Source organism: Phaethon aethereus, assembly GCF_964289735.1.
Source record: "Phaethon aethereus genome assembly, chromosome: 1".
NCBI lineage: Eukaryota > Metazoa > Chordata > Aves > Phaethontiformes > Phaethontidae > Phaethon > Phaethon aethereus.
Genome location: NC_138575.1, coordinates 121,892,151 through 121,908,388, shown reverse-complemented (window position 1 = coordinate 121,908,388; position 16,238 = coordinate 121,892,151). Strand labels below are relative to the sequence as shown.

General features: G+C 43.3%; 1 protein-coding gene across 2 annotated transcripts in view; it reads left to right on the top strand.

Annotated features, from left to right (window-relative positions):
- Positions 1–1,371: 1,371 nt before the first annotated feature.
- PRDM15 (PR/SET domain 15) overlaps positions 1,372–16,238 on the top strand; it is a gene marked incomplete at its 5' end in the record, with an annotated part of 32,847 nt that continues 17,980 nt past the window's right edge. Inside the window, 7 exons of one of the 2 annotated variants that reach the window (XM_082006092.1) lie at positions 1,372–1,417; positions 4,768–4,861; positions 9,978–10,131; positions 10,984–11,236; positions 12,328–12,450; positions 15,024–15,122; positions 15,915–16,139. In XM_082006092.1, coding sequence (XP_081862218.1) covers positions 1,381–1,417; positions 4,768–4,861; positions 9,978–10,131; positions 10,984–11,236; positions 12,328–12,450; positions 15,024–15,122; positions 15,915–16,139 — 985 coding nt within the window. The remainder of the gene's footprint in view (positions 1,418–4,767; positions 4,862–9,977; positions 10,132–10,983; positions 11,237–12,327; positions 12,451–15,023; positions 15,123–15,914; positions 16,140–16,238) is intronic. The other variant, XM_082006091.1, reaches the window with a different exon arrangement.

Sequence of the window (16,238 nt, the reverse complement as noted above, 5' to 3'; positions counted from 1 at the left end):
CATCGTGGTGTTAGCAGCAGGCTTGGCACAAGCATGGAGTCCTTCCTAAAACAGCAAAAGGGATTGTGTGGGACAGGCACTTCACTTGTGCAGAGAGATCAGTAGAGCCACTATCTGCGCAGAAGTAGCTGCTGCTCTGGGCTCCAGCCTAAGGCATATTTCCATGGCCCAGCCAGGCGGAGCATATGAATCGTCAGCGTTCAAGAGTAAACTCATAATGGGGAGTCCTGTGCTGACCCTGAGTAACAGCTGTACTTGTGCGTATCTTTGGCTTGGCTTTTGGCATTGTAGCAGCAAATGCTTTATCTTATTTTGAACCGGGCTCTGCTAGCATGTCTTTGGTCATGTTTCCTTTCCGCCTGTCCTCCTCCTCACAGGTTCAGTCTCTTACTCCTTGCTGGTTTCTTCTTGACCGATGTGTTTGCTGTTTCTGCAGCCCCATTCTCTCTTAGACTTGGGTTCATGATCTTCATGTTGCTTTGCCTCTCACTGGGGCATTGGGAAAATTGCTTATTTGAAGAGGAGAGCCTTTTCATGGTCAGAAAAGGGAAAACTATCTTTAGATCCTGCTTGTGTTGTGATCTTAGCCATACATAATCAGACTCTTTGCCAACCATAGTTTAGATTGTCTAGACATCATTGAGGAGCAATAGTGTTTATGCAAGTTTTTAATACATACTGCCAAAACTGATTTGTAAAAGTGAATATAGGTTATCCTTATTTTACGTGTGAAAGCAAATTAGTGAGTTACCATTTCATGGAAAGTCAGTGACAAAGACAGGATTTGTTTTCCCAGGTTTTCTGATGCTCGTTAACACAGTATACCTTTGCCTTTAGAACAAATCTGTGATCGTATCTGCAGATTTTAGGTTCTTAAGATTATTGTGTTTTTTAAATAAGTAATCCACCCTTCAGAGGGAATTTTTTAAGCTACTGCTCAATAAAATGTTGCCGTGAACCAGATGGGCCTTGTTTCTGCAGGGGCTGTTGCTGGCCTGGGTTAGTCCTCTGACCCTGCTTGTTCTGAGGCTCCACAGGAGCTTATAGCAGGGGACAGACAGGAATGGCTGGGGGGTGGCGAGACAAGGGATGGGGAGTGGCATGAGACAGCATTGCCTCAGAGATAAATGCCTGTGAACCTACGGACATTTAGGCTTCTTGGTAGTGATTTCAGCAACATGTAGTGATACGGCCATCACTGGGGGATTTTTAGCACTTAAATTTAACTTTCCATTGATACTCCTGCAGGACCGGTTGTGTGTTTGGGTATGCTTTGGGTCAGTCAGCATCGTCACTCCACAAAAGGGATGTTTCAATAATATGGAAAGTAAAAGTCATTCAGAACTAACTTCATGTTTTGTATTTTGGCAGGTTTAAAAAATGGCTGAAGATGGCAGTGATGAGACTATGTTTATTTGTAAGTATTAGAAAGGAAAGTGATCTAACTGACGATGTGACTTGTCTGCTCAGAATGTTTGAAATTAAAGGCTAAAACAGGCTAAGTTTTTATTAGAAAAGTATTTATGTAAAGGAAGCTCAGACACCTTATGGAGGAGTAGAGAGAAGGTTGCTCATTTTAAGCACACACATTCTCCTGGCTTTGTTGGCAAACACACACAGAGACCTCTGAATGTGAGTTAGCAGAACAGCTTTTTCATGGTTGAAATAAGTGAGATTGAAGGCCTAACACTACTCTTAAGGCCTTTGTTTGTACAGCCAGCTTCAGCTACCAGGGGTGTCTGTGGGGAGCTCTGACCTCTAGCCTGAGTTGAAGATCTGCATCTCCACAGGAGGAGGATGCAGGATCATTATTCTTTGTGGGCAAACCCCGTTTGAGATGCACCGACTGCCTTGACAAGTCTTACTCTCGGCATTCACTGCATTTTCTTGTGCCCCTGCGGCTAGGCCTGCACTTCATGCAGCTCTGCTTTGTGGTCTGCCTTCCACATAACCCCATGTGCCAGTGGGCTCCGTGACCTGGGATCTGGACTCATGGGGTCATGGCACGTGAAGAGATGCTGCAGCAGTGGTGTGCCCAGGGAATGTGGTGGGCAGTGTCCCATGCTTCATGGGGCTTGGCTAGTAGGCTTGTTTCCCAGTGGCATACTAGCCCTGCAGCCTCTCCTTTGTCACCAGCCTGGACATGCAGGATCTGGTATTACAGTGGAAAAAAGTTAAGAGGTGTAGAGTCTGCTCACCTACTTGTATGAGCAGAGAGGGCCTAGATGTTGTCGATCTGATATGGGAGGAGCAGAATGGAGCATATGTCTTTGGTGGTGTGGATCCAGTCTTTTACCCCTGATGGCTCCACAGCTGCACATTAACCTTATGGCGACTATATCGGAAAGTTCCACTTTTCCCTCCACTACGGATTCACCAGGATTCCTTCAAAAATAGTGTTGATGCAATTGGCATTTTTGTAGTGAAGTTACTTTATCTTCCCCTTCATAAAAAGACCCTAATGGATAGCAACAAGGATGGGCATGTGATGCCATTACCTAATTGCACAGATAGAAGATGTCACACAACATGATTTTCCCCCTTCCAGTGGAGGGAATGGCTGTGGTCATTTAATTTCTTGTGCATTCTTGCGCTCTCTGTGTTTCCTGTAGGATATGGGGACTGCTTCCATTCTAGAAAAGTGAGTTGTTATAAATGATACTGTGCACTCCCATAGTTAACATCATTGAATGTGAATTTCATAGACATAAGAGAGTTTTGGAATATTTTTGTAGAAGTCTGTGAATATATTCCCCCCATGGTATTTTAGCATTTATCCCATGCTTAGTTTTGTATTCTCGTGTGGCTGTAATCTCTTGAAAGTGTCACATATGGTGAGTGTAACAGCCTTGGGGAATGTCTGCTGTAAGGCATCCCTTATATTTTGAGACGTGCTGCACAGCATCAGTATCATATTCCTCCTGCTTTGATCATTCATCCACAAAGGAGTGAGAGAAATGTCTAGCTTATTCCTGCATGTAGTTCTGGACAGTGCTGTCTCTACCTTGTTGAACCTGTGTGGTGGCTATCTGCAGAAGTGAGGGGTGCCTAGGTGCAGTCAAAAGATAAGGGGAATGACAAAGTCCTTCATTTCCTTTGGCAGCAAAGCCCATTTAAGAAGCTGTCGCTCCGGCTATTTCTTCCTGTCCCCGTTAGTTATGACAACCCTTTGTGGATGATAATCCAGTTCTTTTCAGCAGTCTGGTTTACACATTCCTCTGTGGCTCCTCCACCTTCTCTGGTTTTGGAAACTTGTATTTAGCCTGGATTATTTCAGTAATATTAAGTGCAACGTGAGCTACAGGCACACCTAAGGGGGTCATGTTATGGTAAACAGTCCAGGACAGGGGAGACCTCTTGGCTGTAGGCTTAGTTTTGATGGTGGTACTATGTGGATAGCAGTTGCCCGCTGATCCTTACCTCTGATACAGCTATTGGGTGCTGTACAGCAAGCTAGACTGGGAAATTCATTCAGCTGAAAAGTAAACTGATGGGAAAATCTGGTTGTTTCGTTCCTTGGTTCACCAGCAGAAAGCAGCTGTACAGCAAGCAGTGGCCAGGCTTGGGGCTACACGAGCTGGTACTGCCATTTGTCAAATGTATGTGGATTTTCACTGCTAAGCTGTTTTTGTTGTTAGAATAAAAAAACACCACAGAACTATGCATTGTAGTTTGGGATCCCTTTTCCATGTCTTAGAAGAAATCCTTTTGTTAGTTCACTGGGACAAACACTGGGAGGGAGAGGATTCCAGTTAGGACTACAGAGTAGCTTTGCCAGAGGGGACATACCCTGGAAAGACATGACTTTTGTCTTGTTCTCTTCCCAAGCAAGGTACAGCCACCCTCTGCTTTGCATCCTTACTGGGGTTACCTGACTTGCCCTTGTGGGTGTGGAGCTCAGGTGGAAATCGCACTATAGGAATATAACCCCTGTGCAGTGATCTATTAAGCTGCTGGCCCAGCAGGGCAGTTTGACAGCTATTTTTCACAGTGAAGCAATGTATATGCACTTGAAATCCTGTTGACTTATTTTAGAAAGCCTCAAATTACCCTGTTCTGAAAATTGTTTCTTAGGAACTATTCAGTTCTGGATAATTTACAGCCACTTAAACTAAAAGTTAATTTAGGTAAGGTGACAGTGAATTCAGAAGTGGCCAAAGTGTGCTGCGCAGCCATCTGACTTGTTTGGAAAGGCACCAGAAGGTACCTTGGAGGTACCTCTCCCTGCGCTGTAGGCAAAGAGCATGAGCGGGCCAGGCAAAGAGCGCTCTGGGCAGAGCTGGGTACCCACAGCGTGCTCGTGCCCTGCTGAGGCCCTGTGCCAGTTCTGCTACTGGTACTGAGTTTATGCCTCCTGTTGCTAAAAAGACCATGCTACCCAAGCTGTTTCTAAAAGCCTGGGTTCTGGCGAAAGTAGTAATGTGGTGTTCTTTAGCTGTCTGATGTTAAGGCACTTTATCTGAAGAATAATGCCATCTTTAAGCAGAATATTTACTGTGGATGTAAGGCAATTATTGTTCTTTGGGAGGAAGTTAATTGTCTTTTGGTAGTACTGATCACGGTGTGTGTTATCTCCCCTACATAGGTGCCAGGTATCAATTTGATGTTCAATTACACATGTTCTTTTAAGCAACATAAACAAACATCTGCCTCTGTATGTATGTATTTTGCCTGGTGCTAGATTTTGTATTTGGCTCTTGAAAACAGGAGGTAGCTGACAGAAATGTTTTCTATCAGCCTTTCTGTATGTTGTCTCCTTCCTTGCAGGGTGCGAAGACTGTGGGCAGTACCATGATTCAGAGTGTCCTGAACTGGGCCCAGTGGTGACAGTCAAAGACTCCTTTGTGTTGAGCAGGGCAAGGTAAGGAACGTTTGTGTTAGTTCTGACTAACCCAGCACCCATGTTAGTTTTTAAAGCATATTTAAAAGCATAAAACCACCATGGGTTCATGAAAGGCAGGTCCTGCTTGACCAACCTGATCTCCTTCTATGACGAGGTGACCCGCCTAGTGGATGAAGGAAAGGCTGTGGATGTTGTCTACCTGGACTTTAGTAAAGCCTTTGACAGCGTCTCCCACAGCATTCTCCTGGAGAAACTGGCGGCTCGTGGTTTAGACAGGTTTACTCTTCACTGGGTGAGGAACTGGCTGGATGGCCGAGCCCAGAGAGTTGTGGTGAACGGCGTTAAACGCATCTGGCAGCCGGTCACAAGCGGTGTTCCCCAGGACTCGGTTCTGGGGCCGGTCTTGTTCAATATCTTTATAGATGATCTGGATGAGGGAATCGAGTGCTCTCTCGGTAAGTTTGCAGATGACACCAAGTTGGGTGGGAGTGTTGATCTGCTGGAGGGTAGGAGGGCTCTGCAGAGGGATCTGGACAGGCTGGATCGATGGGCAGAGGCCAACTGTGTGAGGTTTAATAAGGCCAAGTGCAGGGTCCTGCACTTTGGCCACAACAACCCCATGCAATGCTACAGGCTTGGGGAGGAGTGGCTGGAGAGCTGCCCAGAGGAAAGGGACCTGGGGGTGCTGGTTGACAGCCGGCTGAATATGAGCCAGCAGTGTGCCCAGGTGGCCAAGAAGGCCAACAGCATCCTGGCCTGTATCAGGAATAGTGTGTCCAGCAGGAGTAGGGAAGTGATTGTGCCCCTGTACTCAGCACTGGCGAGGCCGCACCTTGAATACTGTGTTCAGTTTTGGGCCCCTCACTACAAGAAGGATGTTGAGGTGCTGGGGCGTTTCCAGAGAAGGGCAACGAAGCTGGTGAGGGGTCTGGAGCACAAGTCTTATGGGGAGTGGCTGAGGGAACTGGGGTTGTTTAGTCTGGAGAAAAGGAGGTTGAGGGGAGACCTTATCGCTCTCTACAACTACCTGAAAGGGGCTTGTGACGATGAGGGTGTTGGCCTCTTCTCCCAAGTAACTAGTGATAGGACGAGAGGAAATGGCCTCAAGTTGCACCAGGGGAGGTTTAGATTGGATATTAGGAAAAATTTCTTCACTGAGAGGGTGGTCAGGCATTGGAACACGCTGCCCAGGGAGGTGGTAGAGTCACCATCTCTGGAAGTGTTCAAAAAACGTGTGGGTGTGGCACTTCAGGACATGGTTTAGGGAACATGGTGGCGCTGGATTAATGGTTGGACTTGATGATCTTAAAGGTCCTTTCCAACCTAGTGATTCTGTGATTCTGTGGTTTGCTGTTTAATGGGTGTCACGCCAACAGCTGAAAAGTGAAGTCCCAATCTATGGAAAGCACATGGCTTTGATTAAATAGAAAAATTGATCCACACACTTAAGTGCTTTACTGAACTGAAGCCAAAAAATAACTTGCTGCTCATCAGGACTTGGGTTCTTTGCTGAGGTTTCTGCCAAAAAGTCCAATAGTGCCAGATGGGGTGATGACTTTTGTCTTGGTTGAGTACATGCAACTTTTTCCCCTCCTCAGAGGTGCTGTATTAGTTTGAGAGAAGTGTGTGAGGATTTCTCATTCATATGAATGCTTGTGTCCTTCTGCTTGGCATAACCTCTGTAGTTCCTCCACCAAGAAGTAAAACAAGTCTTTCTCATTGTGAGTCTTTATGAATTATTAGGGGTAATGCTTCTGTCAGAAAACCTGTGACAGCACAGCAGAAACATTCGTGCTTGCCCAAAGAAACAAATAGACTAAATCTAGTTAGGAGAAAACACCACTGAGTAGTGATTTTTACAGAGAAAGGCAATCAGGCATTGTCAGCAAAATTTCATATTAAGGTGTAAAATGCAAGGCCAAGGAAAAGAAACAACTATCATGAAGATGCAGTACAAATCCAGAAAGGGAAGAGAGTTCAAATGGCTTCATGTATTATATAATGTGCTTAGGGCTTCCATATTTCTTCTTGGGAAGTCACAGACAGAAAACATAGGCATGTGGGCGGCAAGTCTGACATATGCTGCTACATAAGCCATACTGCATATTCCCAGAATCAACTTGTAACAAATACTGAATGTGCTGGGTCTGCCGCACGGGTACTGTGACCCCTCTCTGCCTGGGCAGGATGCTCATGGTGTCGCACAGTGTGCGCTGGCTGCACATGTTCACGAGCCATGGCCATTTTTCCTGGGCCTTCCCAGAAAGGAAAGGAAGCTCGCTGCAGCTCCTGCCAGGCACCACCTTCCTGTGTCTGGAAACCTGCCGTGGACAAACTCCTGTAGCAAGTGTTGGTGCGGAGTACTGTCTTAACAGCCCTGACACTAGAGGTGCTTTGTTCTTGAGGGTAATTTCAAGATGCCTGTAGAATAGTAGAAACTGGTGATGGAGTTGCATTTCTTATACGCAGAAACTGGGCAGTGCAGTAAGTCTCTAGCCCATCCTAACCAGATTCAATGACAAGTTAAACTATTATTTCTTACCTTTTATCTTTTTTCCTTTTTTTGCCTTGCAATTTAATGCTCTTACTTATTTGTACAGTGGATAATTACCATAGCATCCAAGTGTTCCAACTGTGAGCATTTGCAAACACGGTGCATGCACTGGTTTTCAGTCTTTTTTGACATGCACATGCATAAGTGTTCCCTAGTGGAAGTGTTGGCTGCTGGATAGTGTGTTTGAAAGCAGAGTTTAAAAATGTCTGTTTTACAGAAAAATGTATTTATTTTCCTGAAGAGTCTACGGCTGAAAACAGGTAAGGTAAGAAAGGGAAAGAAGTATAATTGCAGCCTTTATTTTACGTGTGGGGAACGGTAGCCGAGAGAGTGAGTTGTCTGAGGTTGAGGGCAAGTTTAACCACAAACTAGATGTGAATCTCTTAAAATACAGTCTAGTTGCTTAACCACATGATTGTTGTTTCTTCTGTCCTATTGAAAAGATAAAATGGATGCTTTATGGTTAGAAAGAAGTGTTAAGAAACGTTTCCTGAACTTCACTGTCTCTAATGTTGCACATTGTGTTATTAAAACTGAAAGCATTTTTTCAGTTCATTTGCTTATCACTAAGATTGCAATCTTTTTGTATTTCTCCTCATCGAGACAGGAAAACGGATCTGCCAGTGTCAACTTCTGTAGAGTAGTCAGTAGCCTGTCTGATTATTTTTAGCTTTTCATCTGTTTGCAGAGAGCTGAAAAAACAGGGTTGTATCTGGTACCTGTAAAACCAGTATGGTGGTCCCAGTCATTTTGGAAGATGTTCTCTGTGTATTATATGTAGTAACAATATTTACTACATGTAGTTCTTCTCAGAAACTTGTTTGGTGAATGAGAGAGGCAGGAGCACAGAAGCACTTGTGATTAGCGTTTGTAATAAGGGGGCTAGAAGACGGAAGTGAAACTTACAGGGCTTTCATCTTAAGGGCTATGATCTGCGTAAGTATGTAAGGTTTTAAAATTGGGGGAGGAATATAGCTTATTTTTTAAAATAAGCATGATAAAAACCAAAGTTCTGTGGAGTCATAGGATAATTCATTTTGGAAGAAGTCTAAGGATATTCCAGTCAGCACTAATATCCAGGCTGAACTGCTCATTTTTCATTTGTATGTGTATTGTCTCTTCTGCTCTTGCCATGAGCCCCTGCAAAGAGCCTGACTCTTTTGTCTCAATGATGTCTCTGTAGGTGTGCGCAGGTTGCTATTTGGGCCCCCACAGCCATCTCTTCTACAGGCTGATAAGCCCCTGCTTCCCCAGCCTCTCCTTACAGGGTGACTGCTCTAGCCCCTGACCATCCTGGTAGCCCTCGCTTGAGCTTGCTCCAGTTTGTCGATGTCTTTCCCATATTGGGGGCCCAAAACAGGAGGCAGTAGGTAGATGGGATCTAGCAAGTGCAGAGCAGAGGGGGACAATGACTTGCCTCAATCTATTGGCTGCTCCTTTTCATACCATTCAGGATGCTTTTGGCCCTCTTTGCTGCTGGAACATGCTATGGCCTCATGCCCAGCTTGCTGTTTATCCTAGAGTCTTCCCCCAGCTGGTACCATCACCAGGGCTTCTTCCTTCCCAGGTGCAGGACTTTGCACTTGGAATTTCATATGGTTCCTGTCAGTGTATCTCTCCAGGCTATCCAGGTCCCTCTGGGTGGCCGTCCTGCCCTCAGACATATTGACTGTGCCCCTCAGTGTGACCTGCAAACTGGATGAGAGTGCACTCCATTGCCCCTTCTAGGTTGTTTGATAAAGGTGTTAAACAGGACAGGTACCAGCACAGACCTCTGCTGTACCCCAGTTGTAACTGGCCTCCAGGTAGAGTAAGAACCATTGACCACAACTCTCTAAGGCTGACCAACAGACCACCTGATCCAACAAGTTACTTACTCTAGTAGTTGTGTACCCATTCAGCCATAACATCCTAACTCGGATACAAGAATATCATCAGAGGTAGTGTTGAAAGCCTTGCTAAAGTCAAGGGAAATGACATCCAATGCTCTTCCATCATTAACAAACCTGGTCATTTTATCCTGGAAGGCAAATGCTTTGTCAGGCATCAGTTGCCCTTAATCAATTCATGGTGATAGTTTCCAGTCACCTTCACCTCATGTCCCCATAAATGCCTCTCAAAAGATCTTGTTCCATGATTTTCCCAGGGACTGAGGTGAGGCCAACCAGCCTGTAGTTCCTTATGTCATCCTTTTGGGCTTTTTTGAAGATGGGTGCAACATTTGTCTTTCTGCAGTCATCTGACACCTCCCCTGATGCCCATGATCTTTCCAAGATCATGGAGAGTAGTCTCACTATGGTATTGGACTGCTCTGTCAGCACCCTCAGGTGCAGGCTGTGAGGTAGACTGGACCCTGGACTTACATGGGTTCAGCGCTCTCAAGTAATCACTGACTCAGCCCTCCTCCGCTGCTGGTAGCTGTTCTTCTCTGTTTATTTATAAATCCTCGTAGAAAACTTTTTTTCTGATTTCTGTCACTGGAGATTGGAGAAATAGTTGCTGGCTTCTTTCTCCTATGGATTCTTGCAGTTTTGTCTTATGTGTAATTGATTTTTACTCAGTTATCTCTTCAATTCATAGATCTTCTCTGCCTTCTAATTTGGAGATAAGGCAACTGGAAGATGGGACTGAAGGAGTATTTGCTCTGACTCAGCTAGTGAAACGTACCCAGTTTGGCCCATTTGAATCCAAGAGAGTTGCCAAGCTGGAAAAAGAATCAGTTTTTCCCCTGAAGGTAAGACATAACACATGAAAAGCAATAACAGAGTCAGTTTTACCCATGACGATTTTATGCTATCTACCACTACGGAAAAAAATGTGTGTAGGGGGGTTATTTGGGACATCTTTTAGGCATGCCCTGTAACAGACTACCTAAACAAGCATTCTCTGGGCAAGATACAGAAGAACCAAACTAAAGACTTGTTCTGCATGTTTGAAGTGAACATCCTTGTAGGACATAGCGCTAGGATACCGTCAGCAAAACTGCTTGTCTTTCACTTTCTGCATGTGATGATACAAGAGGGACAATGACTATGGCAGTTCATTTCAGTTGTTTTAATGAGTCACTTCAATTTGATTGTATTTGCTTAATGAGTGGCATACGCATTAGGTTTATGGACCATGCAGAATAATTTTTTTTTTATGTCATGTATTTGTTTTATTCTTCTCTTGACAAGTTTTGGTAGGAAAAATGCTATGGTAAAAATTGAATTCAGTCTTACGTTTTCATTAATACCTAAATCAGAAGCAAAGATTTAGAAATGTCACTTGGGCTGGTGGGTGTTTCACAGCCTGCTGTTTGGATTCCCCTCCATTTTCCTGTATTCAGTCATTCAAATTTTGTGAGAAACTGGTGGCTATAGCAAGAATTTTTAGGATAGAAGTTCAGTTTGTTCCTGTCCTGCCCCTGGTAGTCTATCTCGAACTTACTCACCTGATACATGAAACATGCTTGATCCAAGTGTTGAGGCTTGCTTTGTCTCTGATGTACATTGAATGGAAGCCATTGCAAAAGCAGAAGACAAAAATTCTTCTTAACTTTGTATTATTTGTTAGGGTTTTATTATATGCATATTTTGCTTGGCAGGTGTTCCAGAAGGATGGGCCCTTGGTATATTTTGACACCTCAAATGAAGATGATTGCAACTGGATGATGATGGTGCGACCAGCCACCGAATATGAGCATCAAAACTTAACTGCCTTCCAGCATGACAATGATATTTACTTCACCACCTCCCGGGACATCCCACCAGGAACTGAGCTGCGAGTGTGGTATGCAGCTTTTTACGCCAAAAAAATGGAAAAGCCAGTGCTGAAGCAGGTCACTAGTATTGCCAATGGTATGTGTGGGGGCCTTTTTTCCTTCCTAAGGGCCCAGTCCTGATAGGGACTGATAGTCCCCTACTGTTGTAGTTGACAGTGCTGTTTATCAGATAGGCTCTGAGCCTTAATTTGTTAGTCTTTAGAGTCAGGCTAACCTGCATACATGGTTGCCCTACAAGAAGAAAGCATAGATTCTTCACCTTGATATATCTGAGTTTTTGGAAACGGATGGCCTAGTTGATGATTCAGCCTCTTCACAGTGCCAGTGTAAATGTAAATGTATATTCAGATTTGCTAAGGAAGCCATCCTTTTTCAGTTGTAGTGAAAATGTTTTGGTTTTGGTCAGAACTGTTACACAGTTCTAAAAAATGACTTTTGTCTTAATGCAGCCTTACATGGGACCCACTGGAATAAGGAGTGAACTGCCATTGCACATGATTGCTTGTGCATTGGCAAAGAAAGGCAGCAGATTTTTTAGAATCTGAATTAGAATTGCCAGAAGTCTTTTCTTGCTCTGCCCCTTTGTTTTCTCCTACTTTTGCATTTCTACAGATAAAAGGTGTGATCCTTTATCACTGCAAAGGCATTTTCTTTCTGATATTATGTTGGGAGTACTCCCCAGATGGTGTTATTGTTACATTGAGTATAATTTGGGGTGACAAGTGGCTTGGGGAGAGGCCATTGCCATCAGTATGCTTTATGGCTGATCTTGATGGTAAGCACAGTCCTAAGTGCTACAGCTGAATTGATGTGGTTAACGGGTTTCTGAATTCTAAGATGTTTCCATTTGGTATTAACTGAGAGGTTTCATCTTTTTGCTCTGTAGTTTAACATATTCATGTATTCATGTGTGCATAAGGGTGTTTAAAAATATTGTTTAGGTACGTCCTGCTTTCTCTGTTCATCCCTTTCACTATACATCCCAGAATATGAAAGGCACATTGTATGAGATTAGGGCATAACAGTGTCCTGATTGGGATTTTACATGAGATGTATAGGCCTGCTATAGGGCAAAACTTTCTGACTATGATTACTGCCCTCAGCACAGAGCAAAAGAATCAAAGGGTCTGGAAAGTAAAGAAAAGGAACTGTTTTTCCTCTTCACAGATATGTGCTTGGTAGTAATGGAATCTGATAAAGAGGGGAATAAAAGCTCTTCAAAACCTTCGTCTGCTGTCTTCTCCCATAAAAAAACGAAGAAATCCAGCATACCAGCAGCTGATCCAGCAGGTATGCAAAATTACGATATTTTTAAGGGAGACAGAAGACAGATATAGATGCAAAGAGCTGTTAGGTGTACCACTTCTGTCCAGATACTATGGTTATATAACTTTCAGCAAATACTAATTTAGAGACCATGTGAAAGTCTGCATTTTTCTTTTTATTTTCATGGTCACAGTGCTTAAAATACATATGCAGGCTAAAAAGTGACAGAGGGACTGATAAACCAACAGAGGGGCCGATCATTTTCATGAAAACCACAACTGCTTCTGACTTTGGGGGTGGTTAGTTTGAGGTGGGTGCAATTCCAAAGAAAATCTTTAGACTCTCTGTGCAAAGTGTAGGTTCTAGAAGAAAACATGCGACTGCGCATGAATGCAAACCACTGTTTGGAAGTTACAAGAACACTGGTGATCCCAAATTACAATAATAAGAGAAGCCTATTAGAGTTCAGGCTGTACTTGATTACAGGAACTCAAATTTAGATAAACTTACAAGTAATACAGATACTCTTGGCAAAGAGCATATGGCTCAGGAAATAACTAGTGGTGTCATAGGAACTCAGTCCCCAAGGTCGATTATGAAGCAATGTCCTCCTACACTGTAATCTCTGATAAGTAGAACAATGACATTAAGAACCCACTTAACACAAATTGACATGTCTAAAAATAAACTCAGAGTGTATAGTGTGGAGATCAGGATCAAAAGACAACCGTTCTGGGTCTGTTGTTTGCAAAGGTTACTTTGCTAAATTTTGCCTACTAAAAGTAGCCAGAAGGAGGAGAGTTGTTGCAGATGTATACAGAGCAATTCATCAGAAGATCCATTCATTTAACTTCGATACTGTCACAGCTAAAATGTGAAGTTGACTGGGGAGTTGTCTTTCAGTTTGGCATCACTGATTTTTTGGGGCTGGAGAGGCGGAACTATGAAGAATTTGAACAGCCTCTCCTATATCCTTCATCCTACTGTCTGAAAGTCCAACTCAATAGAAACAAAACACTGCCTATTATACTTTGGGAACCCTGCAGTGTTCCCACTGAGGTAGTGTTTTGGTGTTTCTAAACAAAAATATGCCTCTTGATTGTGACTGTTTGGCTCAAGTCATACAAAGCTGTGACCAACTGACAGATCTGTGCTTCCAAGTAAACTGCGTTGCCCTGCAACCACCCTGGAAGCCTGAAAAAGTGGGAACATAAACAGGACCTGACTCTTCCTGGCAAACGAGTGCACAGGTAGGGTTTCTAGGTTTACTGCTTGAGACAGCTAAGGAGCAAGGAAGTGCAGTCAGGGACAATTTCCCAAGAAAACTTCAGTTTTGTAGGTAGTGCTTTTTCAGTTTTACTAGCCTGCAACTTCATGAGACAGACACAATAGCTTACATGTTGCTTAACAATCTGACTTTTTTTTTAAGTTATGCAGGATCTTGGGGTTTAGGTTTGCTGGTTTTGGCCTCCTGGACAGAGCTCTCAAGATAAGAAGTTCTTTATGTAGCCTGTGAAGAAGGAATCTCTGTTGCTGAATTGTCTAGTCAGTTTTTATTTATTTATTACAGCATGGATGAGCTACACACCTCTGTAGTGCAGAACATTGAATGTAATTTGTAGCACGGAACATCTTCTGCCTCAGAGAATCTTTTCTTTTGGTTTAAGAGCCAACAGTGAAAAGGAGGAAGTAAGTTTATCTTCCCATTACAGATGGGGTCCTCAGGCAGAGAGAGATTAACTGACTTCCTAATGATCTGTGGCAGAAACTGAGGTACAGTTTGAATCTCCTGTGCTGCCATTCACTTAACCTAATTTTAGTGTCATCCTCCTCCTCTGGGGAAGTCTTGTAGACTGTGGAATATTCAGCTTTGTGTGTACCAAAAAAAATCTCTGAACCAGTCCAGATTTATCAGATCCTTTTGACAAATTCAGACATATCATCCAGAACTTAAAGACAATGGACTGTGAACAGAGAAATCGTTTTCCTCTTTTCTGTTTTGATTTTTTTTTTTCATTCCAGTTCCATTTCCTCCCTAATTTCTTATTTTCTTTATCTGGTGTGAGCTGATATGTTAATTTAAACATGAATATGGTGGTTTCATAGAACATCTAATTAATGAAACCGCTCAAAACCACGTTTTCATTGTCCTCACCCTTATTTCCATTAACCCAAATGTTCTTACTCTGCAATGCTCTTCAAAGAGAGCAAGGAGGCTTCTCCTGCTTCTATCGTCAGCTGACCCAGAAGAGGACTGGTAACCCTGGTTTTAAAGGTGCTAAAAATTGCTTTATATTGTGCCTTTGGTAATCACAGTTCTTTAGAAAGTGGTAAAGGGACCCTCTAGACTTTATAAGAGCACTGATATTCTCTCCTGGCATCATTTAGTTTCTGTTCTGACTTCTCATCTGTTCTGATGTTTTAAGTGTTCATGTTTGGAAAATCCTGAAGTGGTCCCAGCTACTCCTGTGGGCCTCTTACGGCTTAAATCATAACTTGTGATACCCAGGGAGTTATTGCAACGTAAACAAAGCTACAGGGATTTACCACCTTCCCATTTTCAAAGCTTTTCAGTATTTCTTCTTGTTGTGATTTAGTGAACACTCCAGAAGGTAGTGGAGCTGCAGAAGCAGAGTCCAGCCAGTGGACGTGTAAAGTGTGTTCGTCTGCTTTCCAGGAGCCTCAGCTGCTGACAGGTGAGAAGTGCTAGAAATTAATGAGAGAGTACTGAGAAACAGCAGGAGAATTCTGCTCTTCCAGAGCAGGACACTGTGAAGCCATACCGCATCCATGATGCAGTAAGATAAAAGCTTTAATTTTTATGTTCGTTTAAGAAAAAGAGTAGAAGGGAAGGTAAAACAGTGATATTTTGGATACAGCAGTGGTCAATCTCTGGGAAAATACCTGTGATGTTGAATCTAGAAGAAATAAAACTGTTGTCTAGGAGATGACATGTTAATGTGAGGAATATCAAGGATGGGGAACTGCATGAGCAGTGTATACGGTCAGTGATGCCAGGTTATACTTAGTGATATTGTCTGGTATTTATGGCGCAGATTTAGTAAAGGTAGTGAAATACTTCCTTTTTTCTTCTGCATTTCATTTGCAGCTATTTTATGCAGTTTTCAAAGGAACTTAAAATATTTAAGAGCTCTGACCATTTGATGAATCATTTTTGAAGAGGGGACTTAGGCTGTAAATAACTTGGGCATTTGGGAAAATGTACCCATTATCAGGGGGTGCAACCTTTTTCCAGTGATGTCTAACAAATCTGTTAAAAAATTCAGTATCTGTGAATAATCGTTTCAATGTTTAATAGACTGCATGCTTTTATTTAGGAAGGTATTGCAACTGCTTTTGAAAGAATTTGAAGTCTCTCTGCTAAGTGAGGTTGACCTGACAGATAGGCTTCATCTCAATCTATCCCTTTGAGTATTTCATGACAGTTTCATTCCTCCTTACTCTCTTGTTCTCCCCCTTCCACCCAGAGCACTTGCTGAGTCACCTGGAACAAGCTAAAGGTGCCCCCCAAACCAGCCAAAACGAGGCTGTTGCAGAGAGACCAGCAGAGGCTTCCCCTGTGGATCAGCCAGTGATTTGTGATGCAGCCAGTGCCAGTACAGACTCGAGGAGGAAGGCCAGGCGGGGAAGAAAGCCCAAAACAGCAAAAGCAGAAACACCTCTTGTCATTGCTGAAGAGAAAGATTCTGCGGGTAAAATAAAGCTTAAGAAAATGCTAAGCACATACCCTCTCATATGCCTGTATTGATGCCTTCTCAGAAAGGCCTAGAAAGCAGTACAGAGACAAGATG